At 61.9% G+C, this 26507-nt stretch overlaps 1 protein-coding gene across 1 annotated transcript; it reads right to left on the bottom strand.

Annotated features, from left to right (window-relative positions):
• Positions 1-1481: 1481 nt before the first annotated feature.
• CAPN15 (calpain 15) lies at positions 1482-25052 on the bottom strand. Its single transcript, XM_063100719.1, has 11 exons — positions 24847-25052; positions 13863-14157; positions 6490-7936; positions 5499-5707; positions 5233-5416; positions 4942-5165; positions 4089-4367; positions 3418-3812; positions 3171-3337; positions 2910-3088; positions 1482-2844 (listed from the first exon to the last, which is right to left on the bottom strand). Exons 2-11 carry the CDS (start codon positions 14042-14044, stop codon positions 2667-2669), a joined length of 3444 nt encoding a protein of 1147 aa, XP_062956789.1. The 5' UTR covers positions 14045-14157; positions 24847-25052; the 3' UTR covers positions 1482-2666.
• Positions 25053-26507: the final 1455 nt, after the last annotated feature.

Below are 26507 nucleotides of genomic sequence, written 5' to 3'. Positions count from 1 at the left end.
CAGGGAGAGAGGGCCAGGGATGGGGTGATGGCACAGTCCAGGGGATGGGACCAAGGACATGAGACATGGGGCAGGGGAGAAGGTGTGGGAGCAGAGGGGAGGGGTGGCATGCAGAGCAAGGAGGGGAAACGGCCTGACACTCACACCCTCCCATCCACACCCTGCTTCAGCTGCTGGTCCTACCTGTCCCTCCCACGGGCTGTTTGACCCCCCTCAGGACAGGCCAGGGGCCCAGGGGCTACTCCAGCAATGGCCGGCCAGGGCCACAGCGGATGGGGTCCACTCCTTAGGCCAGCCTGGCCACCCCCATCCTCTCTCTACACACCACCAGTCCCCTCACCAAGGACCCCCGATGGAGGCCCCTCAAGCGGCCCCCATCTCCCTGCTGAACCCCAGCCCAAGGGTCTCGCTTTCGGGAGTCCCGACTCATCTCTGGATGCCCTCCACCTCCCCCACTGGAGTGGCTTCCCCTGTACGCTGTGGAGGCCTGTGTGGCCACCAGAGGTTCCTTCGTGTGTACTGCAGTCCTGGGTCCTTTCTCGGCCACCTTGGTGGGAGGGTGCAGAGGCCAGAGAGAGCTGAGAGTTGGGTGGGGTGGTCCCAGGCTGTCAAGGGGGGACGAAGCCAGATCTGTCCTGGAAGCATGGGTGGGTGTAGGCAGCCCTCACTGGTGGGAGGTCCAGCGTGGCCGCGCAGCCGCGGTGGAGCAGGGCGGGCGTCTGCGGGCACCGAGCTGAGATGTGTGGTGGCAGCTCCCCCGCTGCCTGAGGCCCGCCTGGAGCGAACACTGCTGGTGGCTTTAATTGCTTTCACATTCGATAGGCCGGCCTGTGACAGGCCTCTTACACCCATGCCCAGCGATGCCGCGCCCCCAGGCCCCACCCCATCCTGGGAGGGCTCCTCTAGCTCCTGCAGGCCCAGCTGCTCAGCATCACCTGTGACATGGAGATGGATGAGGCCAGGTGGGGACGCGGGTGCTGACTGGGGCCAAGCAGGGGCAGGAGCCGCCACCGCCATCCCACCACCTGCCTTAGGAGCCAGAAAACTTTTATCCCCACACTACCCGCCTCGCTCCATCTGCTCCTGCCTGATGACTGATTGGTTCAGACAGGGGCCCCTAAATGCAGACGTCTCGCTGAGAAAAACCATGCACACGCCTGTCCTGACTGCAGCCAGGGTGCTTCTTGAATGAAGGGCTGAAGCCCCAGGGCCTGGCCCAGCCTATGCCCCACCTGGACACTCAGTCCTTCCTGGATCGCGTCTGCCTGGCTCCAGGACCTGGCGCCTGCTGTGTCCCTAAGGCTCATGCACCATGGAGCCACACCAACCTGGGTCTGCTCAGAGCAAGTGCATGGGAACCAGTCACCCAAAGACCCCACCTGCTTGCCTGAGTGCTGGGGAGGGGGAGGGCTCTGGGACCCTGAGAGGGGTGACGGAGGAGGAGGGTTCCTTACAAAACAAAACGCTTTTATTTGGTCCACTGGAGCCTGAGTCTGGAAACCACCCATGGAGAATTGTATCATACAACGAGAAGCTGACAGTTGATAAAATAGTCTCTGTGTCAGAAGAGCTGGCCGTATTTACAGGGTTAAAAATATTCACAGCTCAGAGTAAAAGGAGGCCCAAAGGGGAGAGGGGAATGTTTCTCTAGGTGTAAAAACCCCCCAAGGGATGTGAGGGCTGGGGGCTGGCTGGCGCCACTGCCTGGGGGCCACAGGGCAGTGAGGGCCAGTGGGGACCCAGGATGCTGGGCTCAGATGTCCACGGGGCAGATGAGGGCTCTGGCCCTGACAAGCAGCCGGGGGTCCCTGGACAGGTGGGTGGCTCAGCTCCCTGGGCTTCTGGGTGGGGGGAGAGTGGCCACACCCTGCATGTGCCTGTGAGGGAGCTGGGGGCCCCTCTTTGTGGCAGAGCCAAGGCCCTGAGGCAGGGCTGGCCCAGGACTCTGCTGGACCCTGCCCCATTGACCGGCATCAGGTGGTGCTGAGGACAAGCCCCTCTCCAAGCATCAGAGCAGGGGCTGGCTCTCCACCTGCCACCCCGTCATGGCTTCCATCCCGGCGGCGCCCTGGGAATTGCATAGTGTCGCTGGGGGGCAGCTGCATGGTACCCCTCCGGCCCCAAGCCCAGACCCAGGGCTGCCAGGCCCCTGCCTCCTGGGATGTGCTGCTCAGAGGCCAGAGCTCTGGGGCCGGTGCAGGCCCCAGGGACCCCCACTTGCCTTGTGGGGGGCAGGGAGCTGGGCTCTGGGACAAACTGAGAAGGCTTTGACCTCCTGCCCCACAAAGGGCTGGTCCCTGATATCACTGCAGGGTTTTGGCCTCTGACCACCCAGATTTGATTTTGTGAACAGAGCCCCAGCTGCCTCACCCATGCTCACGGGAAAGGGGCAGCCCTGCCACGGCCCCACCTGTTGGAAGCTGTTCCCGTGGCTGGCAGGTCAGAGGGGCGGGAGAAGCCCATCCAACTCGAGGTATTCTGCTTGGCGGCTGGGAGGCCTGGCTAGGTGGACTGTGGGTGCTCAGGGTGGGGTGGAGCGGAGCAGGGAGGGGGGCCCATGGGAAGCGGCACCCTGCGGCTGGCGGCTCCCTGGGCAGGGTCCTGAGATTCTGGTTCAAGCGTCCTCCATCGGGGTCTCCCTCGTAAAGTGCGTGTGGGTTCGGCAGTCACAGCGGCCGGGGCCCGTGCAGGCCGGCGACCTCAGGCGTGAGAGGGGGGCTGTGGGTGCCCTTGGCGGCTGTCCAGTCGCTGAGAAAAGCCTGGGCTGCCTTGCGGTGTGCCAGGCGGTGGGTGATGGAGAAGCCGGCATTGCCCTCCAGCTGGGACAGGATCACCAGGACCTGCCTGGGGGAGGGGGCCAGTGAGGACCGGAGGGGACCCCAGGGAGGCCAGGGGTGGGGGCTGCGCACCTGTGAAGGGGCGGGACGCTGTCCTGGGTGCGCAGGCTGCCGCGGGTGGACACCACGTTGAAGCTGTCGGTGCAGTCACACTGCACGTGCAGGTAGGCCTTGGGGTGCCGGTTCTCCACCACCACGATGAGCCCCGCCCAACCGTGTGTCAGGTAGTAGCAGGTCATGCCCTCACGGCCCTGAGCACATTACAGGTGTGGGCAGGGCCTGGGTGAGAGGGGTCGTCCCCCCACGGCAGCCCTCCCTCAGGACCCCACGCACCTCGTGGCGCTCGCCGCGGCTCTCAGTGAGCAGTATGATGGCATCGGCCAGCGTCGTTGGCTGGGCCTCCACCGGCTCCACCATGACCAGCCGCGAGCTGTACACGGCAAGCACGTGGCCAGGCGGCTCGGGGGCACCGCGTGGGACCCCTGCCGAGGTGCTGGAGGCTGTGGGGGAAGGTGTGTGAGGGGGCCACGGCCCTCGGTCCGTGGGGTGGGCTGCGGGCTCTCGGGTGGGGGGCCGTTACCCTGCACGGCAGTGGGGGGCCCTGGCGGGGTCGGGCTCCAGTGGTTGAAGGCACAGCACACCACGGCATACTCGCCGGGCTCCAGCATGACGTCGCAGTTGACGAACTTCTTGACAGCACGTTTGCTGTGGGCCAGGAGGCGGCCCAGGCTCAGGCGGCCGCCGCTGCCAAAGGTGGCCCGGAACACCAGGATGCACAGGTCCAGGAGGTGGCTGTCCACGGTGTCTGAGCGCCGGCTGCCCTCCTGGAAGAGGGCGAATTCCAGCGAGGCGCGCTCCAGCACCGTGAGAGCTGTCACGCCCACAGGCCCATTGGCCGTGCTGGGGAAGCAGCCCTGCACCCGTGCCTCCTGCCAGTCCGAGTGCACTTTGCAGATGTCCACAGAGTCGAAGTACCTGGGGCAGCAGGAGAGCGGCCCCTGAGCTGAGCCCAGCCCCATGCCTGCTCCCATGCCCACGGCAGGCGAGTGCCCTGCAGGTGTCGCCAGGAGCCCACCAGCCTCTCCCAGATAAGCAGCAGGTAAGCCCTTTGGGAACGGCCCCCAACCAGGGAAGCACTGCCCTGGCCGCTGCCCCTCGGACACTGCCAGAGGGTACTGGGCCCCGAGTGGAGCACTGCCCCTGCCCCAGGTGAACAGGATGGCAGGTGGTGCCCCAGCCAGGAGACGGTACCTGATGAAGTCACTGTACTGCATCCAGAAGACACCCTCGCTGCTGCCGTGGGGCATGAGCTCCCCACGTAGGTGCCCTGGCCAGTGTGGCCACTCATCTGACCAGCTGCCATTCCAGGAGAAGCGGCCCCACGGGTTCCGGAGCCGGAGCAGCCTGGTGCCTTGGACGTCACGCACATCCAGGATGGAGTAGGCGTGGCGGGGGCGCAGGCCCAGGCCCTCGTAGGCGGCATCATCCACCTTCATATTGCCCCCCCCACAGGAGGCGCCCATGAGGAACCTGTGCAGGCAGAGTGGCCCTCGCTGACCGGGGGCCTCTTGGCCTTGCCGGCCCTCAGGGCAGGCAGGGGCAACAGGGGGAGGGTCCCTTCCCCGCCTGTGGGGGAACACAGGTCCTGGGGACCCACACGAGACCTGCATGTTCAGGAAGTGCTGGCACAGCCCCCCGTTGTGCCTGAGAGCTCAGAGGGCTCGAGTCCCCGGCACAGGGGCATCAGCTGAGAGCAGGGTTCTCAGCACCCAGAGCCTCCTCTGTTAGGCCCTCGGGTCAGGACCCTCCCCACAGGCTTCCTGGGGTCAAGGCACAGACACGCTGACCAGCACATGGTGGGACTCAGGTGCACCCCCCGCCCCACCCAGCTTGAAGTGGGAGGTGATGGTCACCTGGGATCCCCACAGGCCCAGGTCAGGCTGTGGCCTGGCCAGGCTCCTAGCGATGGTCAGCCTGCGCTGGAAACATCTTGTGCAGCGCAGGGCGCAGGGCGCGGGTCGGGGCACTCGCCCCCCGCTTCCCACCGCTCCGCCTCGCCTCTCCTCCCAATGCCGCTGGCAGTGGCAGCACCCGCCCCTCTTACCCAGCCTCCTTAGAACTCAGCATTTTGGCCCAGATGAGGTCAGTGTCAACGGGCTCCTCGCGGGGGTTAGTGGAGCTGACCTGCAGCGCCAGGCTCTCGCAGGGGGCGCCGGTGAGTGTGGCCAGGCCTTCGATGGCGCGCCCCGCCTGGAGCGCAAAGTAGGAGCCGTGCAGCTTGGCCAGCGCCTTCTCGATGAGGGCCACCCACAGCTGCTTCCGCTGCGCCTGGGGGAGAGCCACGGTCACAGACTGCCCTGCCATGGCCCACACCCGCCCGCGCCTACCCACCCACCTGCGAGAAGAGGAGGAAGCCAGCCTCGTCACAGGGCAGCATGTCGTCCACCAGCACCGTGGTCCATGTGCCATCCTTGCACAACCGCACCTGGTAGGCACCCTCTGCACACAAGCTGCGTGTGACCATCACCCGCTCGACTAGGTCAGGCCGCTCGGCCAGCACTGCCAGCGCGCTCAGGAACCTGTGGGAGCCAGGCGGCCTCATGGATAACCATGGCTGGACCACCAGCCTCCTGTCCTCCCCTGGTGGCACCTGGGCCTCACCAGCAGTTCCCCAGCAGCCCCTGCAGGATGTCTGAGGGCCGGAGAGTGTGGAACACAGACCACGTGGCTCCCTGGTCCCTGAAGATGGAGCAGTTGATCTCATGGGGCCGCAGCCACTGCCTCACACGCTGCTGGACGCTGTCACCCACAGGGAAGCCCACAGACTCGGGCCCAGGGGGGAAGCTGTCATCCACAAAGTTCACGCTGTTCTGCAGAGACCAGAGCCTGACACTCAGGCCAGGAAGGGGCACCCATCCAAGGACAGTGCCTGAAAACTCTGCCTGAGCCCGAGGGAAGGGGTGGGGCTATGTGCAACTGCTAGGTAGGGAGTGGGGAGTGTGTGAGCCTGGGCAGATGGCGCAGGCCCCAGCTGGAGACCATGGGGTGGTGGGCAAGGGGTGAAGGACACCGGGGCAGTGACAAGACAGAAACAGTGACTTGCCCCAGCCCTGCCTGAGGAGGATGCAGACGCTCCTTCAGAGACTGGAGGGCGGCACCCTGGGCTCAGGCCTCCCGAGGCTCAAAGAGTGGAGAGAATGAGGGGTTTCAGCCCCAAGCTTCAGCAGGGTCTCCATGAAGTCCCCAAAGCCCCCACCTGCGTCCCCACCTCCCTGAGGGCTTGCATGTCTGAGGAAGCTTGGGGATGCTTCTGGGCATGGAGGAGGAAAGGGTGTGGTGGGGGGGCAGGTGTCATGCATCCTGGTCACCAGCAGGGACCATGGTCAAGATGCCCAGCTTGACCCCGAGCCACGGGGAGAGGTGCCGCCCCTCACTGTGGCCTGGGCTTTGCTCGCTCCCCACAGGAAACCCCCATCCCCGGCATTCAGCAGAAGACCAAGCCACAGGAGGCGGGCAGGCCCTGGCCAGAGCCCAAAACTCATGGGGGTAGGGCGGGAGCAGAAGGGGACAACTAACACGGACAGAGGAGCAGAGGAGGCAGAGCAGCTGTGGAGTGGGTGCAGAAGGACTGAGGGCCAGGCATGGCACTCACCTCCCGGCAGAAGGCCACGATGTTCTCCCAGAGGGCCTTGGCCTCGCCCTCGTCTGTCTGCCGCCGCTTCTCCACATGTATGCTCTCCCTGCGCCGCAGTGGCACGGACCCTCGGCGCTGGGCCACCAGGAGCTGGGGCGTGTGGCAGGCAGCGCAGTGCTTGGCCCGGGCCGTGTTGAGCAGGGTGCAGGCAGGGCAGGCCCACTGGCTCAGGCGCTCAGGCAAGAGGCGGGCAGCTTTGTGAGCTGAGGGGATCCGTCCACAGCTGCCACCACAGAGGCCAAGCTTGTCAGCACCACAGTCAGGGCAGCGGGTGGGGGGCTCACTGTGCTCCTGGAAGCCGTGCAGCTTAGAGCAGCCACAGGCTGTGCACCTGGGGGCCGCAGTCGGGTTCCTGAGTGTGCACTTGGCACACGACCAGGTGGTGAAGTCGGGGCTGGAGGGGCTGGCGGGGGTGTAGCGCACAGAGTCACCCGCCAAGTCGATGACGTCGCCGCCTGGGGCGGGGCTGCAGGCCTCTCCGCAGGCAGGGCTACCATCTGCTGCCTCTTCCTCCAGCACACTCAGCCGCTTGACTGACAGCAGCTCAGCCAGGCGGGAGGTCCCAGCCTGTCCTGTGCCCTGGGGGGGCCCCTTGGAGCCAGGGGAGGGCGAGGGCTGAGTGGCCTCAGGCACCAGTGGCTGCAGCTGTGGGGGGACCTCCCGGCGGCTGCGGGGCACGGGGTTGTTCTGCAGGGTGGGTGAGAAGGGGCTGAAAGGCAGTATCCTTGGGGGCTCCTGGTCGACGGTAGTCGAGCCCTGGCTGGTGGCAGAGTGGTCAGCCTCAGCACCTTCCCCAGGGAGGCCTGGCTGGGGAGGGGCAGGTACGACGTGGAAGCCGGCAGGGGCCACAACCTCGGGGACCACCAGGGCCTCAGGAGGGATCCTGGGCAGTGAGAGCTTCCGGGGGCCCCCGCAAACTGAGCAGGAGCTGGCCACGGGCGTGTTGTGCAGTGTGCAGCGCTGGCAGGCCCAGCCACCCCCAGGCTCTGACGCCCCTTTGTGCTCTGGCTCTTCAGGGTGCCCTGGGACTGGCTCCGTGGCTGCAGATGCTTCAGTCTGCACTGCACCCACCTCGTCCTCACAGCGGCCCTTGGGCTCCAGCAGCACAGTGGGTGGCTTGGGCAGGGCCCCGTTGGCGACCGGCAGCAAGGGGACCCCAGGTACAGGCTCTGGAGCGAAGCCACACACTTCGCAGGCCTCCTTGCCCAGGAGGTTCCGGAATGTGCAGCGGGCACAGGGCCATTTCTGCTCCTCCACACTGAGCCGGAGGATCTGGTCCAGGTCGGGCTTGTGTCGGGGGGCCTCGCAGATGGAGCACTGGCGCTGGCCGGCTGGGTTCAGGAAGGTGCAGCGCGCACAGGACCACTCCCCGACTGTGGCCATAGACCCAGGTGAGTGCGTGTGGCTGCAAGGGAACACCTGATCAGCGCAGCCCTGTGACCGCATAAGCACCAGGACACTATCCTCCTACAGACGCGATGGGGCCCAGGGAGAGGTGCCTGTCTGGCTGCAGAGCCAGCAAGGTGGGGAGTGTGGCCACTCAGGTGGGGCTACACTCCACCCCGAGCTCCACTGAGGTGGCCTCTGGCTGAGCATTCGGGGTGGGCAGGGAGGCTGCTGCCAGACAGAGGGCCCAAAGCCTCCACCCAGGATAGGTCTGTGGCTTGGTGGGCTCCTCGCCTGTAGGTGGCACAGCAGACCCTTCAGGCCCTCGTCCTGGGGCAGGGGCATGGCCGTCCCGCTGGCCTGAGGGAAGGACTGCCTCATTCTCCCCGGGCTTTGGGACTGGGATGCAGAGAACAGTAAGCGGAGGCAGCCCCCCAAGTGGAGCAGGTGGGCAGCCTACAGCCTACAGCACAGCCCTCATGCTGGGTGGGTTCCTGGACCATGGCCTGAGTGCCCCCGCAAGCTGGGCCCCTGCTCTTCCTCCGGCTATGAAGAGGGGCTCGGGCACACGGCAGGGCAGCGGGATGCGCCTGAGGCTCCTCTGGGGCCTTGGTGGTCAGGGGTCGGGGAGTGGGGGCTAGCAGGGCTGATCTGGGTGCAAGGGGTCTCTACACAGTCTCCTAAACTGACTGAAGCTGCTGTGCCTGGCAGAAAAATCAATTGTTCTTTACAACAAGGAATAAAGCTTGTGCTTCTAACGATACATTCCAGCTGAACCGTTTGGTTCAGGAAAAAAAGACAACGTGCCTCTTCAAAAAAACCAGGAAAACAAAAAAATCTCCCCAAGCCACGCCACAGTTCCCGGCACCCAGAGCAGAGTCTGTGGTGCTGTGTCCTGGCACAGGCTGAGCGCCAGCAGGGAGGACAGGAGTCCAGCTCGGACCCTATGGCTGAGGCTCTGACCCATGGCAGCACCTGTGTGAATGGAAGGGGCTCTGCATGGTCCCTGGGGTAAGCGGACAGGGCAGGGTTCATCGGGCGGGTCTCAGAGTGCCCAGCAGGAGCAGAGTGTGCAGGGCTGGCAGGTCAGGTTTTGACCTTGAATTCTGTGCTAGGAAAGGCCTAAGAAATTTGCCTGGAGACAACCAGGCTTCTCCCCTCACACTCCCCACTTGTAGAAGGGCTCTTGGTCAAGGTGTGGAGCGCAGTGTGTGCCTGTCCAGGAACACGCATGCACAAGTGTGAGCACATGCTGGCAGGCCCCAGGCTCCACCCTGCATACCCCACATGGCCTGGCTGCAGAGGCAGCATGGCCAAGCTGACTGGCCCAGAGGACCCCTGTGGACAGCAGAGGTGGTCTGACCACAGCCCACTCCCTGGGAGGAGTCTCCAGAAAGAAGACTCAGGCCCTACATGGGACTACATGCTCCACTGATCACCAGTGCAGGGAGAAGTGGGCCGGGTGCCCTCCCAGGTCCCTGCACACCACAGGAATCCACCAGCACCTGGCACGCCAGGGGGACAGGACAGGTGCCAGGGCAGGAAGGTCCTGTCTGCAGCTCAGAAGGGTTTACATGAAGACAAGGCCTGAAAATCAAATGTCTCTGGGGAGAGAGGTGGCCGAGGGGGCAAGAAGTGGCCCTTCTGCGGCTGGAGGGGCTTTTGGGATGGAGACCAAGGGTGCCCGGGTGCCGCGCTCTTGCCGACCCTGCCGTCTGCACCTTTCCGTCTCTCCACTGGGTTGGCCAAGGCAGACAGGGTTCAGGGGTCGGTAACTGATGGCCAGGAGACCTGAGCAGGGACACTCACAAACCCACAGCCATCCCCACACGCTGCAGAGCCTGGAAGGGGCCGAGGGCTCAGAGACCCAAAACCTTTCAGTCCTTAGATGAGGCTAAACCACCACACATAGCCTGGAAGTGAAACACCCTCTTCAGGAGCCCTGAGAGGTAAATCACCTCAGACAACTGGGCAAGTCCTTCCACAAGTCTCCAACACACAGGACCCAGAGCTGAGTCACCCACACTTCAGCACATGGAAGCAACTACATCTTTCAGGGAAAATGACAGAGCTACTCCTCAGGACAGACAGGCCATGTCAAATGGGAAACAGAGGCAACTGTCCAGAAAAAGCCAACATAAAACACCTGCTCTGCCCTTGGTTATCTGTGTGCCGCTGGCGCTCAGCTCCAGCCTGGAAGGGAGGTGAAGCTGGCCGCTGGGCACATCAAAGCCCCCGAGGGGACCAGGAAGTGCATGTTCACCGGCACGTGGAGACCGTGGTGTGCTGCTGCCACGGACAGGTGAGGCCCAGGTCCTTGGGAGGGGCCTTTCCATCCTAGGAAAAGCTAAGAGTGGCAAGTGGTGTTCTGTCCACAAGGACTTCTAAGGCCGGGAATCCCTGGGCAGTCAGCCAAGTAGCCATACCAAGAGACTCGGGTGCCCCTGCCCAGCCAGGTGGACCTGCTGCCTGACCCCAGCCAGTTCTGGAGGTACGCCAAGGTGCCAGGCTTGGCTCAGACTCCTCCCGACTGTGCCTGGGTGGGCTATGCCTTGGGGGCTTCTGCATGATGCTCTCAGAGAGGTAAGGGTGGTGCTGGGCCATACCCCCAAGCTGGCCACAGCTTCCCAGGCGGGTCTGTCCTCCTTATCTCTATGTCCTTAGGCAGCTGATGCCCGAACCAATCACTTATTGATTAAGGTGAGCAGCATGCAGGGCAAGGTGTCAGGTGCAAGGGGGGTCCTGCCAGAGCCTGATGGGGGCAGAGGAGGGAGGCACAGGCTACCCCTGGCACTCCCAGCTCCTGTGGCCTGTGAGCTCCTCTTTACCCACACAATGGGGGTGGTCACCCAAGGGAGACAGCACCCGCTCTCCTGAGGCATGGGAATCTGAAGGCCAAGGAGGCAGCATGCCCAGACGGATGGCTGCTCAGGGCTGCCACTGCTGCGGGTCTTCACGGCATGTTCCCTGGCCCCCAGTGCCCTGTCGGCACTGAGGAAGGGTCTGCCAGACTGCTCCAGTGCTGGTGCCTTGCTAGCCCTCTGCGTGTGAGCGCACATGTGTGTTAGCACACGTTTGTGTGAGTGTACATGTGTGCACCCTGCTCTCCTGTGCCATTGCCCCTCATCTCTAATCTGGCTGTCTGTGGGTTCCTTGAGGTCACGGACAGCATTTCCTCGCAATTTGCCTGGGGGCTCGCCGCTGCACAGACAGTAACTGCCTTGAGGTCCAGTCCACTGCTGTGGGTGAAGGGAGTGGACAGTGGCCGGGCACCAGCCTGGGGGAGGGCTGGCGGAAGGCCAGGGCAAAGGAGGAAGGACAACGTCACCGGCGTGGCCCTGCAAGCCGAGGTCCAAAGTCTAACTAACGCACGCACGCACGCACGCACGCACGCACGCACGCGCGCGCGCCGGTGCCCTCAGGCACACCACAGAGGAACCCGCCCAGCAAATCCTACCGGGACCACACCTCGGCTGCTGCCCGCCCAGGCTCCAGCAGCTGCCCCCCACCCCCCAGCCCGCAGCCTGGACAGGCCTTCTCAGGTCTGCGACTCCCCCTGGGGCTCACGGAGAAGGGGCTGAGAGCCCCTATCCTCCAGAAAATGGGGAGGAGAAAAATACTTTTTTCTACATTTCTCTGTGCTCTTTAAATTTTTAATTAATGTGTGGAATTTGTATGATGAAAAAATTACACTAAGGTAAATTTTAAAAATCTGATTTGAAAAAACACAGTTCAGAATTAAAAACTGTGCACTTTCATTTGTACACATGAACCTAGTAAAAACTAAAACAAAGCCACCCACCCACGTGACTGTGTGTGTGCTGATGCCACTTGGAACGCAACCCAGCACCAACAGCCTCAGAGGGTCTCAGCCTGGGGCCCAGGAGTTCTAATCCTAACAACCTGTGCTCAGGGTACAAATAAGTGGAAATAAAAATAGATGAAACATGAAAATACGTTCACCTTCAGCAGCCATCATGGAAACACTAATCAAACCAAATAAGCTACCACCTCACACCCACTAGCATGGCTAGAATTAAAAAGACAACACTTGTAACACCAATGTCACAGGTTCAGATTCTGGACAAGCCAGCCGCCAAAAAAGCAGACAAATAAAAAACCCAAAAAGACAATAACAAGTGTTATCGAGGATGTAGAGAAACTAAACTCCCACCATTGTGGGTGATATAAAATGGTGCAGTCACTCTGGAAAACAGCCTGGCAGCTCCTAGAAAGTTACCTAAACGCAGCATGAACCCCAGCATTTCCACTCCTAGATGTCTACACAAGGGATGAACACATATGTTCATGCAACGTGTCCGTGAATGCTCAGGGCAGCATCATTCATGAAAGCCAAGTGGGAACAGCCCAGTGTCCGTGAACAGATAAACATACCTGGTCTGTCCATACATGGAACGTTACCCAGCCATAAAAAGGAAGGAAATTCTGACACACACTACAACATGGATGAACCCTGAGGACACTGAGCATGAGAACCAGACACATGGGGCCACAGGTTACATGACTCCAGCTCTGTGAAATTTCTAGAAAAGGCAAATTGGCAGACAGGGAGAAGATAAGTGTCGGGCTGGGGCGGGGCTGGGGTGGCTGCAAACAGGCAGGATGTTTCTGGGGTGCGGAGATGCCATAGATTAGATCACAACGTTGGCTGCACGACTCTAGAAAACCATCCAGGACACGTACGGAGACGTCCCTAGAGCATCTTCAGTGCAGCAGCAGTGGGGTCTGGGGACAGGCTCTATGCTGTCATGTGCAGGGGGCAGCAGGAGCCATCCCAACACTGTCCTGCTTCATGTCACCTCTCTCTGGACCTTAACTCCCCAATGGCTTCCTATCCACCAGGGTAACTCTTAGGTAAGACTTCCAGGCCTCTCCCACCCGGATGACCCCTTCAGTGTCCCTCTCAGGTCCCTTGTCTGCCAGGAGCTCAGCCCTCAGCATCGATGTCACCCCAGGAGGCCAGTCCCTCAGGTGTGACCACATCAGCTCCTGCACACCCATAAGGACCCTATCCGCTGTCCATGGCTCCACTCTTGGCCCCTCCCACCTGACCAGTGATCCTAGGACACACTTGAGTCCCACAGACAGCAGGAAGCTATCCTGCATGAGTGAGTTATGTCTGTGAGAAGTTACAGCTGAGCACAGCCCAGCAGGCACCTTAGAGTGAGGTATGCAGGCATGTCACACACAGGACCCAGGCCAGGGCACCCCTGAAGAGTGAGGGTTACCAACGCTGCGTCTGCCCCAAGGACCCTAGAACTCAGAGCATCTGGTAAGCAGCAGGCCACCCATCCCTCCAGTGAGGCCATAGGACAGGGTGCAAGCAGGCATCAGTGAGGGTCCAGCCAGCCTGGACCCCATTACCTGGGCTGCCCCCACACCAGTCACCCCAGAATCCTTGAGGGAGACAGCCAAGGCCTCAGCAACAGCTTGGAGGGTCTGCCATTGAGGCCCCCATGTCCCAACTCCCCTGCAGGCAGCCATGCTGGGACGGGGTTACCACAGCAGGGAGGGCAGCAGCCAGTGTCCAGCAAGGGCCTCCAGCACTGAAGTCCCACAGGAAGCAAGCCAGCGCCCTCGGTGTGCACCTGCCACCGGGCTTGGGGTCAGCGCCTCCCCAGCCCCAAAACAAGCTCCAGAAGAAGCGTCCCCATCAGCAGCACAGACCGTGAGGAACCTGCTGGGGCCACACAGCCCAACTTGGGGAGGAGGGGCAGGGGTCCCAGACCTCCATGGCCAAGAGAGGAGTCAACCCCAGAGCCACTCAGCTCCTGCATATTCGAGGGGAAGGGAGTTGCCAGAAAGCCCCAAAGAACAAGGACTCCACTTCACTGCAAGTACCTCTGCCAAGGAGGGACACCCTGAAAACAGAGGCCTCCTGCCCTGAGACCCCCTCCAGGGCTGCCCCTTCCCCACCTTCTTACCTTCGGGCCCGGGGGCGTGGGGGCTGGTGCTGCCGGGTGACCAGGGCACCTCCCCAGACAGGCGCCCCAGGGCCACTCCTACACCAGCCAGCCGCTGCTGGGGGCCCTGGGTAGGGCGGCCCCCCAGGGAAGCTGTGGTCCGACTCGGTCTCGGCAGCCAGCGAGGAGGCTGAGCTCCCCATGGCCCCCCTGAGAGAGGCCACGCTGACAGCCAGGCCTGGTCACCTCTGGCCAGCGGCGGGCGAAGAGGATCATGGAGGAAGGAGGGTGTCCACGCCGGAGACAGGGTGGCCGGCTGGACAAAGGGACACACAACAAAAATACACAGAGAGAAAATAAGAGAGAAGAAACATGATTCACACAAGCAAAGCCCCGATCTCCGGCAGGGCTTCCCTACATGCCAAGTGGCCTGGGGTGGGCCGAGGGACAGCAGGGACTGGGGTGGCCCACAGTCAGCGTCCTACAGCCCCCACAGGCCCCTCCCACAACCAGGGCCCTCAGGGAGTGGAGGTTGGGGCCCAAGGCTGGCATTGCTTGGCGCTGTAGCCCCCCAGCTTTCAGCACACCAGGGTCCAGGGGCCATGATCACAAGACAGTGCCCACCCTACCCCTGAAAGCCCCACATCATGTCTCCAACCTTCAAAGAGGTTTTATTCCTTGGTGAGAAAGAGATCACACAATTTTGCTTTATTACAGAAGAAAAAATCAAGGGGACCTTTAACCAAAGGGAAAGGACAAGAGGGGATGGCAAAGCCTCTGAGGAGAACACTTAGCGTCATCACAGGCCAGACAAAGACCCCGGGGTCCTGGGGCACTGAGCCACACAGTGCAGTGAGAAGGGGTGGCTGAGCCACTACCCATGCGCAGCCCGACCCCGTCAACCCGCACACACCCTGGCCGGCCCCTCTGGTCTCTCCTCCAGAGAGGCGAGAGACTCATCCCTGCTGGGTGATCCGAAAGGAAACACAGGCTGGCCAGGGCCTGTGGCAGGAGGACTGTCTGTGCTTCAAGGGAGACTATACTACTCCCTGCCTGAGAGAGAGGAATCGAGTACAGCCTGAGAGCAGCAACCCTGAGACCGGGGAGACCGAGTACAGCCTGAGAGCAGCAACCCTGAGACAGGGGAGACCGAGTACAGCCTGAGAGCAGCAACCCTGAGACGGGGGAGACCGAGTACAGCCTGAGAGCAGCAACCCTGAGACGGGGGAGACCGAGTACAGCCTGAGAGCAGCAACCCTGAGACGGGGGAGACCGAGTACAGCCTGAGAGCAGCAACCCTGAGACGGGGGAGACCGAGTACAGCCTGAGAGCAGCAGCCCTGAGATGGGGAGGGCCCTGTCAGGCCCTATATAGCTGTCCTCTCTGGGAGCACGCCCCCTCCCCTTGCTCTCTGGGTTCTGGGCCAAGGTGGATGTCCAGGCTGGCTTTCTGACTGTGAGTTGACCAGCAGCCCTGCCCAAGTAGTCCCCATCCCTGAGGCCTGCTGTCACCCACAGACAGCCCTTCTCCCAGCTTCTGAATAAGTCCCTGGGACATGAAAGCCAGTGTTGGGATGGAACTGGGGGTAGATGGTAAAATAGTTGACAAGAAGCATGTCTTTGGGGCACAGGCAGGACTGGGGGGCTGCCCCAGGTAGGTGGGCTCCCAGGCTGTGTCCATAGTACCGGCTCCTCCCACACAGCACTGTGGAGCAACCAAGGGTGGGGCTGGGCAGGACTTTCCAGAGTCAGCTCCTGACAACTGAGGGGGACAGCCCTCCCCCAACAGGCTGGAGGGCCCAGAGCCTAGGACATGGACACCTCTGGAGAATTCTGGACACCTCCGTGCAGTGAGCCACCTTTTCATTCAGCACATGAGTCTGTTTTCTCCACAGGGACTGGGTGGGTAGCTGGGACAGAGCATCTTTGTAGACTGTGGCCTGAGGAACACGTCCAACCTGCAAGCCAAGAGTGGCTTTTCCATTTTTACGTGGTTGGGAAAAAATCAAAAGGGTAATAATACTTTTCAGAAGGTGAAAACTACATGAAATTAAAACTTCAGGGTCCGCAACAGTGTCACTGGGACTTAGTCACACTCTTGCTCACATGTTGGCTGTGGCTGCCTTCTCCCTAGAGACCACACAGCCTGCAGAACTGACCGCCCCAGCCAGAGCAACGCTGCTCTGTGGAAACAGAAGTCACAGATGTCATTTGAAGTTTCCTAGTAGCCACATAAAATGGTAAAAAGAAACAGCAACTTGATCCTTGGTGAGATACTTTGTGCACTGCTGTCCCTTCACTTTGAAATTATATGAAAAATGCCACTGAGGTATTTAGGACATGCCACGCCGGGGATATGAGGCCGGGTGCCCAGCACAGAGCATGCTCGCTAGCAGGCAGTCCATGTCAGCCAGAGCAACCCTCTGCACCCCTGAGCCCACGGCATGCAGGAGCCCCCGTGGGAAACAGGCCCAGGCATTTCTGACGCTCTTTCCACAGCCAAATATTGAGCAGGTGAGGGCCTGAGTGGGATCCTTGCCAGTCGACAAGGAGCTCTGCCTGTTTTCACCATGAATGCAGAGAACTGTGCACCCTCAGAGGACACCCTCACTCCCTTGTGACCCGCCTACCCACCTGCTTCCAGGGAGACCACCTGGGTCTGCCCTAGAGGAATGGACACTGGGGTCCTGTGCAGGTGCCACGTGCACTGCTGGAAACACAGGCTCCCATGAGGATCCCCCCCTGCTCCTCATGAGGCCCTAGCAGGTCTGGGTTGAGATAGTTTACAGCTGCACCCTGGGGCAGTGAGTGCAAGTGCGAGTGCTTGTCAGGGGCACTGGAGTCGAGTGCTGGCCTCCGCCCTCCCCTGCATCTGCTCAGGACACCCTCCAGCCTCAGGAAACTGGCCCCGTGAAGCCCATCTGGAGCAGGAGGGAGGCCTGTCAGGGGTGGGCATCTCCTGGGAAGGTGGAGACAGCACAGTTCCCTCTCAAGAGGCGCTTGGAAAAGAAGGAACAAAGAGTAGAGGCATTCTGGAAGAGCAAATGTCCTGCCAGAGACCTGGCCAGCCAGCCACAGAAGAGCCTTTCTGGGGTACTTGGGGATCTACAGGAATGGTTCTGCCCAACCACCCACACCTGCTGCCAGAGGAGAGAGCCCCCTGGGGGTGGCAAGGAGCCCCTACCCTGGTGGGGTAGACCCACCTTCACACTGGGGTCCTGGAAGGAGCCAGGCCGTGGGGCAGTCACGGCTGCCAGCCAGGAGCCAACCTGAGGGCCCACCTGCGTGGGGCGACTGTGGGAAGCTGACGTCAACAGTCCTCTTAATACCCACCCTCTTGGCCTTGAGACCTTCCAGAGTGCAGCTGCTGGTTCCAGGGCCAACTGCTCACCTGGCTCCAGCCAGACCTCTAGAGCCACTTACCCAAGGACGCTGGGGATGGTGCTGTCTCTGAGTGAGCCTGGTGCAGCTGACCAGATGCTCATGAGAGGAAGGCCTGCCCCTCTCAAGTCTTGCCTACCCCAGGGCCTAGGCACACAAGTGAATATGTGTGTGGTGCTGGGGCAGGGCCAAAGGAGGGCTGGACACGGGTGGAGACAACCCCTGGATCCGTCCTGGCTCCATGGGGAGGGGGTGGGGTCTTACAAAGTACAGAACAGGAAGTGAGGGCCTCCCGCAGAGCAGAGCAAAGCCCAGCACCGCCCTCCCCTCCACAGGGCCTGCTGGCAGGCAATGCCACCAGTGCTGCTCCTGCAAGTGCCACATATGCTCGACTGTCCGTCGTTTGTGCGTTCAGCAAACACCCATCAGGCTCTGCTACGTGCCAGGCTCTGTTTTAGGCCCTTGGATACGGCCACCGGCAACACCCAGGAACCCCACCCACAGGGGCTCACCTTCTCACCACTGTGTCTCAAGACTTCTAACGCGTCGCAAAAGCCAAAGTACGAAACACAGTAATGCCAGCCTCCTGGACTCGCTGGAGGGGGAAGCAGGGCGCTGAGCACAGGTGTGGGGGAGGAGTCCCTGGGCACCTGGATTCCACCAGCAGCTCAGCACTGGGCCCCTTCAACAGGCCTCGGGCAGCCTTGCCTGCCCCACCCCAACTGACTGTGGGGTTCCTCCCTGCCTTCATTCGGAACCACTGCCCTAGTTTTAAACAGGTTGGTGGCCTAGATTTGGCCTCAGGGAAGTGCGGAAGTGGGGCTGTTCCTGCCCTGCAAGGACAAGGTGTTACTAGCAGGGCCGAATGGCCTTTCTCCCAGCCCTGGTGTGAGGACAGCGGGGAACCATCTACCCAGAGGGACAGGCTCAAGAAAAGCCAGACAAGGACAATCTCTCCTCAGGACGTGCGGCTGGGCAGTCAGACCAGGCTGGCTTCCAGCAGGAACACATCCACCCCCTAAGCTCACCTGTCTCTCCCTCTGCCCCACCAGCTCCACCCTTAGCCACTGAGGGCCCTCTGAGGGTGGGTCTTGACCTCAACAACCATCTGGAGTAGAGACACTCAACACGCCCAAGGCAGGACAGCAGGTGGCAGGGCCTTGTGGGGGTGGGCGGGTGCCTCTGTGGCTTCCACGAGCTGACAAGCCCGTGGAAGGGCTGGAAGCCCACTGTCAGGACACCCCCGGCACTGCCCACCCAGCCCAGCCCAGCCCAGGGTCCCACATCACAACAGCCAAGGCTGGAAGCTATGGCACCCCCTGCCCTGGACTGCTCCTGAGGACTGTGGGGCAACGCTCCCAGGAGAACTAGCCAGGAGAGGGGCCTGCCTGGGAAGCCGGGAGCCAGCACAGGAGTGCCCCAGCACAGCGCCCGCCCCCTGCCACACACACTCCTCACCGTATGGCCAACTAATGATATACAGGGAAGACATGCTCACCCCTCCTGCCTCCCTGCCCCCTCAGGGAGGGGCACACAGCTGGCGGGAGTTGGGGGGCTGCCCACCCCAGAGACACAGGTGAGTTCCACATACACAACACCTGCCTCCCAGGGGCTGGGTCTCAGCAAATCTCATGAATCCAGCCATCACTAACCGGAGCAACCCCAACGAGGCTGTGGGGAGGGCAGGGGGGAGAGAGGCGGTCCCTGTGCTTGGGCAGCTGGCACCCACGGACACCCCACCACGCCCCAGAATTGCACCCACCAAACCAGTAGGCTGCCGGTGCAGAAGTGAAGCTGCATTGTTCACGCTAGGATGCAGCTCTAGGACATGGGGGTCAGTCCCCACAGCCTGGGGACACCAAAGCCACCTCCTGGGGAATCAGCCCTGAGGAAATGAAGCTCTGGCCCAAGTGAGGCAGGAGGGCGGAGCACAGGGAGTGAACCCACCCCTCAGACTGTGACCTCTCACACCCCCACACAAACTGGTGGGACAGCATTCTCTGGAAGCAGGCAGAGGCCCCTGCCCAGGGACAGAGCACTACTGGTGGCCACAGCAGTGGCTTTTGGCCAGGCCCCCTCGTAGTTCGAGGACAAGGGGCAGCCAGGTTGGGGAGAGGAGGGTGTGCACACACTCCCCACCAGCCCTGCCCCGGCACCACCACCATCAAAGGCACGGACCTTGCCTGGCAAGATCCCACCACGTCTGCCCTCACTGTCCGTCCCCAAATGACAGGACCACACACCCGAGCCTCCAAAGCATAGCTATCCTAAAGAGGTTCCTGAAAGGTCAAGAGAACCAGGCTTTGTCAGCGCAGCAGGCAGCTGGTCTTGAGGGGCTCTGTGAATGAAGGGTCCTGAAGAGCCCCTCCAACCCCACCCCGCACTCCAGACCTGATCCTCCACAAACAGCTCCGCAGTCCTGACAAACCCACAAACAAGCCTCAGCGCTTGGGAACGGACTCACCCAAGGCCGCACAGACGTCCAGGCTCCCTCTGTGCCCGTGTCTGGGCTGCTGCCTGGGGAAGGAGGAGGCCTCTAGAAGGCTTGGTAGGCCGCCCTCCTGAAAGGGTCTGGACTCTGACCCTGGAACACCAAACCCAGCCTCTGGGCTCATCTACACAAATCAGCGTCCCTTGAAGATCAGTCCTGACCAGCCACGTGGCCCAGGCTCTGCCGTCCTCCAGAGCTGCGGCCTGGACCACCTGGAGGGCTTCACTGTCCTGCCTCAGCACATGCAGCTCAGGGATTTCTTCCCTCTAGAGGCCGCATCTGTCCCACAACCAAAGGAGGCCACAGGCCCGGTGGGGAGTGCAAAACATGGACTCAGCTGGCTCCTCACTGCCCAGACCCAAGACCTCCCACCTGTTCAGTCCAGTAAAAAAGGCCCGCAGCAGATGGGGCTGTTCTGAGTCCTGTATTGACCTCTCTCGGCCTGGCTCTGCTACAAGGAACAGAGCTTGGGCAAGAATCCATGGGAAGGGCCACAGACTGGCACCAGCTGGGAGGGCAGCAGGGCTTCCCAGTAACAAGGAATGTGCCCAGGTGGGGAAAGGACTCGGGGCAAACGCCAGGATTCCCCTGGGCCCAGGTCCCAGCACCACCCGGCCTCTCCAACCACTTCTTCAAGTGGGCAGCTCTGCTTTTTCAGCCATGCGTGGCAGGAGGGGCACCACTCATCCCTAGCCAGTCCTTCTTGGGCCCTGAGCGAGGACCTCTGTGGCCTCCTCCGCTCGCTCACCCCTTGCCCTCTTTTGTGAACAACACGAGGGACGGTGGCCACCACCCTCCACCTGCTGTGTGCCTCATGGCCCAGAGAGGCAGGGTGCAGGCATGACACTGTTGACCTCAGCGGAGCAAATCACGGAGCTTCTGCTGAAAATCAAAAACACCCACCTAAGATCCAAGTACAGGAGTAAAAGCCTCAGGATCCAAAAGTGAAACAGCACTTCCTGCTAACAGACTCGGCGAGAAGTGTGCTGTGCCCCAAAGCCTCTGGCCTTTCCAAGCTGGAGCCCCTACCAGAATGCGCTACAAGGGGGCACTCTTCTTTGAGTTCTAGATTTCTCTGTGCTGCCAAGCACTTCACAGTCCCTGGAGACTCCAACCACCAGTTCTGGGATGGCACGCAGGGAATCGGGATCTGGCTGCCTGCGGGGCTCAGAACAGCACTAGGGACTCCAGCCGTACTGGCTGAGCTGTTGTCCCACCCCCTAGGGCTTCGTTTCCTTGGCCTATTCAGAGCAGCTGAGACACCCACTTGTCCTGCTCACAACCAGCAGCAACCTTTGACAGGCTGGACGCTGCTATGGCTTACCTGGCTTCCTGGGCGGGAGAAGAGGGTGGGTATCCCTAAAATCAAACACACAATGCAGAGAGCAGGTCCTGAGGGGCTCACAAAGGGGGAATCTGGAAGGATGTACGGCGGGGGGGTGGGGTCAGGTCGGTGTGTCCTTTTGTGTCTACAGTTGCACGCCACTTCGATTACACATCACAAAAAAGGAAATTATGTTTCTCAAAATGGTATTGTCAGGGAAACAAACATTCTCAGGATGTCAGTTTTTAGTTCACGAGTTCAATACTGTTTGGTGCTGAATACTATTTTTAGCGGGGTAAAAAGGTACAAGAGAAGCACTCTTGTTTTTGGCATTTACATTTCTGTGTTACCAAGTGGCGGCAGGACAGCCCTGGCCCAGTCAGCCTGGTGGCCCTACCGGTGGCAGAGCAGGAGTCAAGGGGGCACAGGGGCATGCAAGTCTTCCTCCGCCCAAAGAGAGGCAGACGGGGAATCGCAGGAGCCTTGTGGCTCTGGGCCCCAGAGGCTTCTGGGCACTGCTTCCCCTGATGAGCCTTGGCTTCTCCACAGCCACCCCTTCAGAAAGGTGCAGCTCCACAGAGCTCCAGAACCTGCTGCCTTGCCCATATAAGGTGGACAGGGGTGGGGATCAGGCAAGGGGCAGAGGTCCAAGAGGTTCAACCTGCCTGAGCGACTTCTATTCCAAAAGGCCTGTGTCAGGGGAAGTGGAGGGGGAAGGGCACGAGGAGCAAACGCCCTCTGCAGCGAGGCAGAGGCCACCTCCTTCCCTGGAGGAGCAGGAAGCTGCAGTAACTACCTGCAACTGGACGCAGCAGTGCCATGACATTTTCAAACAGCAGCCATCGACCTGCGCTCCTCCTGACATCCCAAAGCCCTGTGCAGGCCCGTCTTCCAGCCCCCACCAGCGAGGCAGACGTTGTGGCCCTCACAGCTTCCCTCCGACCTCAGAAAAACTGAAATCAGGGTGTGGGACAGCCAGAGCGGTGAGTGTGTTTGTCGGGACAGGAGGGGTGAGGATGACGTACGCAGCACCCCATGAGTTCCTGAGGCGGGACAGCCACAGTGCTACCTTCTCATGAGGCAACTGGCAAAGGCCCCTCAGAGAGTGAAGGAACAGCCCAAATGCCCAGGTCGTATGGCTCATCTTGGGGGCCCGCACTGTCCTTCCTGGCGTCTGTGCACTGGGCTAGGACGTCTTTCTGTCCTCCTATAGCCCCCTGCTCCCTGTATCCCAACGGCCCAGCAGTAGGCCTATCCTGGCGGCACCAATGCAGATGTCCACAGAGCCCATGTCGAGATGCCTCCATGAGGTCTCCATCCAGCCATGCCATGACCCATGGCGTGACAGGTGTGGGGCTGAGCAGTTCTCTAAGCCTGGCCTCAACCCACGGCCTCTTCTGCCTCCTTCCAGTGAGACACTCACACAAGGTCTGCAGGCCTGCGAGTCCATGCCTCACTCAGACTCAGAAATAGGCCAAGGTCAGGTGTGGCTACTCCTCATCCCAAAGAGGCTACAGTGCTGCTTTTCTGTACAGCCCCAGAAGCTCCCCTTGGAAACCAAGTGACCCAGAACTGCCCACCAAGGATGCTGACTCAGTGTGGGGCTGATGGTGCTGCGCCTGCTGGGAAACAGAAACAGCCCCTGCCCTCCAAGAGCTCATATCCAGCAAAGGAGACAGTGACGGACTAGAGAGGATGTCAGAGCTGGGCACAGGCCCTCTGCACATTCTTGGCAGAACAGAGCATCAGGGTCAAGTGGCTCCACACAACCAAGGCACAGCGGGAAGCAGGAAAAGTTGGGGGTGGCCTGGTGGCGGGGGAACCTGTGTTCACGCTGAAAAGGTAGGAGAGCCATGGACAAGCTTTAGGTGAGAGAGTAACAGGACCACACTGGGCTTCAGCATGCTGTCGCTGTGCCAGGTGCTGGATGACAGTGTGCAGGGCGGGACCAGAGGGACAGCAGTGAGCAACTGCATCGGTTCAGGCAGACAGGAGAACAGGGCCCCCCTCAGAAGGCCCTAGGGCAGGGAGTGTCCTTCCTCCAGGTCTGGGCCCGAACTCTCAATGTCCCCCTGAAGAAACTGATCAAACCCACACCTGGTGCCTCACATCATCTCAGCCACACATCCAGGGCAGAGCGGCTGCCAAGGATCAACACGGATGTGACAAGTCACCAGCGCTCCTGGGTTTCTGCAGCTGTGTTTTTCAAAGAGCCCAAATTGTTTCCATTTAATTATGGCATTTGCCTTCTCAGTACCCGTCCACACCTGGTGCAGGGTGAGTGGAGGCATCACGCCAGGGACAGGAGGGCTGGACCAGGGGCTGCTCTGCCCCAATGGCCATGTGGACAGCTGCCCTCACTCAGGGTCTTCACCAGCCAGCTCCGGCCCATGAGCAACATCTACAGTTCTGAGGTTTAGGGCAGCAGAATCCTCTCCAGCTGCCACACATGAGGTGGTGGAACGAGGAGGTGGAAAGGCAGCTTGAGTCAGAGACCTGGGTGCTCAGGCTTCTTCCGTCCCTCTCCTGCGGCACCTGTGGTCCCTCGACCTCCGATTCCTCATCTATAAAATGTGGGTTACCAGAGTGCTGACCCAAGGCTTGGGTAAAGACAAAGGAGACAGGTGCCTGGAGAGCTTCAGCAAACGTTACCACTGTCAGAACCAGGGCAAAGCTTGACCTCCCTGGGTGAAGTGGCAGAGGGACCCCGAGCATCCCCCTTGTGGGGGGCTGAGGCTCCTACACAGATGCAGGATTAGAAGGGGCCTAGCCACTTCCTGCTCTCAGAGACCACAGTCTGTGGAGGCCCGGACAGTAAGGTCCATAAAGTCCCACAGTCACTGAGCCTTGGGCCCAGCAGTGTTTAAACCTGACTTCCTCGAGAACTTGAGATCATGCCTGTCTGCCAACTGCGCAGCTCGGGAGATTATCAGATGCAGAGACAAAAGAGGGAGAAAAGGGGTGCTCCTCCCGGGAGCAGAAGGACCTCGGAGGAAGCAAGACCAGGCTGGGCTGGCTTCCTGCAACACCCGCCTCCCCAGCCAGACCACAGAGCAGAGGGTCCATGACACCAGACTCTGGGGGGAGGGAAGCAATCGCGGGGTATTCTCTCCACACCTAGCAGTGACTCACGCTTCTGCAGCCCTCGGACCTGGCGGAGGGAGGGGGTCAGTGATACCCACGGAGAAGCTTAAAGCTCGCAGAACCCCAGCCAGCACCCAGGCCTGGTCTCACAGGCTGCTTCTGGGGTCCTGTCACCTACCATCTTGTCACAAACTCCATCCTGGCCACGGCTACCTGGCCACAGGACAAAGGTTCACCGGCGGCCGCAGGAAGCCCGGGGCTGTCGGGCCGCGCTCTGTACCCTCCCTGCCAGCCCCGGAGAGAGCAGGAAGAGGAAGCCGGGGCGGCTGCGGGCGCACAGGACGCTCCCGCCATTCCATGTGGCACGTCTGGAGTGACCAGGGAAGGATGCCGGTCCCAAACGACACGTCCCCAACGCGGCCGAGCACAGACGCTCGGCCTGGAGGGTAAGGGCACCCAAGGACAGCGGGCCGAGGCCCTCCTGCACCCGCAGCACCCCAGGGCTGGCCGCGAGTGACCACAGCCCAGGTCCCCGCCTCCCTCCTGCATCTGGGCCCCTCAGGAGCGGCGCCGAGCCCAGCCCGAGCCTCCGGCCGACGCCGGCGCCTGACGCTCCGGGCCACGCGCGTCCCGCCGGCCCGCCCCGGGCCCCCGGTCGCGCTCCCGCCGCCCTGCAGGCCGCGCCCCGCCTCGCACACGCCGGCCCGGCCCGGCGGCGGAACTCACCTCCGCAGCCCCGCGGCGCCCCCTCGGCGCCCGCGGCCCGGACGGCGCGGTCCGGCCCCAGCTCCGACCCCTGGGCCCGCTCTCCCTAGCGGGCCGATCCACAACTTCCGCCTCCGGAGAGCGGCGGCCCCTGTGACCGCCGGCCGCGCAGCGCGGAGCCCTCCCGCACCTCAGCCGCGGAGCCGCCGAGCACCCGGCTCCGGCCCGACCCGCGTCCGACGCCCGCCCGCCCGCCTTACGCCGCTTGCGTAGCGCAGCGCCCGGCCGGGGCCAGCGGATACGGCCCGCCCGCGGCGCACGCGGCGCTGAGAATCGCGTCCGGACTACAGCCCCCAGAGGGTCGTGCGGCGCCGCGGGGCACGCCGGGAGCGGTAGTCCGGGGCGGTGCTTGTGCGGCGGGTGGGACTGCGACTCCCAAGATGCCCCGCGGGGGCAGAGCCCGCCCCGGCCCCGCCCACCTTGTTTCCTCAGCTTCCGCAATCACTGCCCGGTGGTCGGAAGCGGCCCTTGCAGGGACTGAGCGTCTCCGAGACGCACCTAGCCGGCCGGCTGCCTACCCGGGCGCCTCGCCACACCTCGGAGCCTCAGCCTTGTTCGCACGGGGAGGGAGGCGGCTGTCCGGCCGAGGGGCCCAGCCGCGGCCGCCCTCTCCAGGCCCAGACTGTTGCCGTGGCTCCCGCCGGCGGCCCCGGGTCCCTCGAGCACCTGGCATGCCGCTCGCGCTCGGGCCTGCAGGCCGACAGCTCTGGCTGCGCGGCGGGAGCGGAGCCAGGGCGGCCGAGGACGGGGACCCGAGAGAACGGTGTCCGGCCTATCAGAGTCAGCAGCGAGTTAAAGCGGAGTCTTGCAAGGGGGAGATGGGGCGACGATTCTCCAGGCCCGGAAAGTCCGAGCCCGTCTCAGCAGGACCTACAGAGACAGGGCTGGCGCCCCTGGGAGGATCTCACGCTCGGGGAGAGCCAGCGAGCCGAGGATGACGGACCTCCGTGGTACTCTGCAGATGCTGCATTGAGAACACCTGTGTCTTGATGTGGAGGATCTGGCCTTCAGCTGCCGTCAGGACAGAGCTGGGTTCCTGAGTTTCTGAGGTGGCAGGAGATTTACTTCTATTCTGGGAGGCTTTTGGTGAGGAGACATCATCCCTGCCCTGGAATCCCTCCCCCCAGGTCTGCTGTCCCCTCTGCAGAGCTGGGAAGGGCAGCTGGATGTGCTCTGTCCCTAGCCTGCACCCTGTCTTGCTGAGGTCAGGAAATGCATCCCCTCCAGGCCAGCAGGCTGGGGGACTGCTGAGTGAGAAATGCCTTTCCTCTCTGCAACTTGGGCCCTTGTCCCCCCAAGCTTCCTCACCTGCATGAAGGGTGACAGTGTATGGCCTTCTAGCCAAATATGGCTGGGGTGTCACATGAGAGGTCAGAGTCACTGGCTGACTCTCGGTGAGGGCCCAGTGACCACAGGTCCCCTTCCCTCCCCAGCTCTTCCCTGGGCATCGCCTGAGGTGGTTGTGTCAGGGATGGTGTGGCTTCCTGGCCAGGGGCCAGCGGCCCAGCCGGCAGAGGGATTCACAGCCCTATAACCTCCCAACCAGAGAAGCAGTGGAAGCTGAGCCTCTTGATCTGATGGCTGCAGTTCCCACCACCTCCCTGCAGAGCAGCCCACCCTGT

This window comes from Cynocephalus volans, chromosome 6, assembly GCF_027409185.1.
Source record: "Cynocephalus volans isolate mCynVol1 chromosome 6, mCynVol1.pri, whole genome shotgun sequence".
NCBI classification, from domain to species: Eukaryota; Metazoa; Chordata; class Mammalia; order Dermoptera; family Cynocephalidae; genus Cynocephalus; species Cynocephalus volans.
The sequence above is the reverse complement of the archived record's forward strand: the minus strand, read 5'-3'. Positions and strand labels throughout refer to the sequence as shown.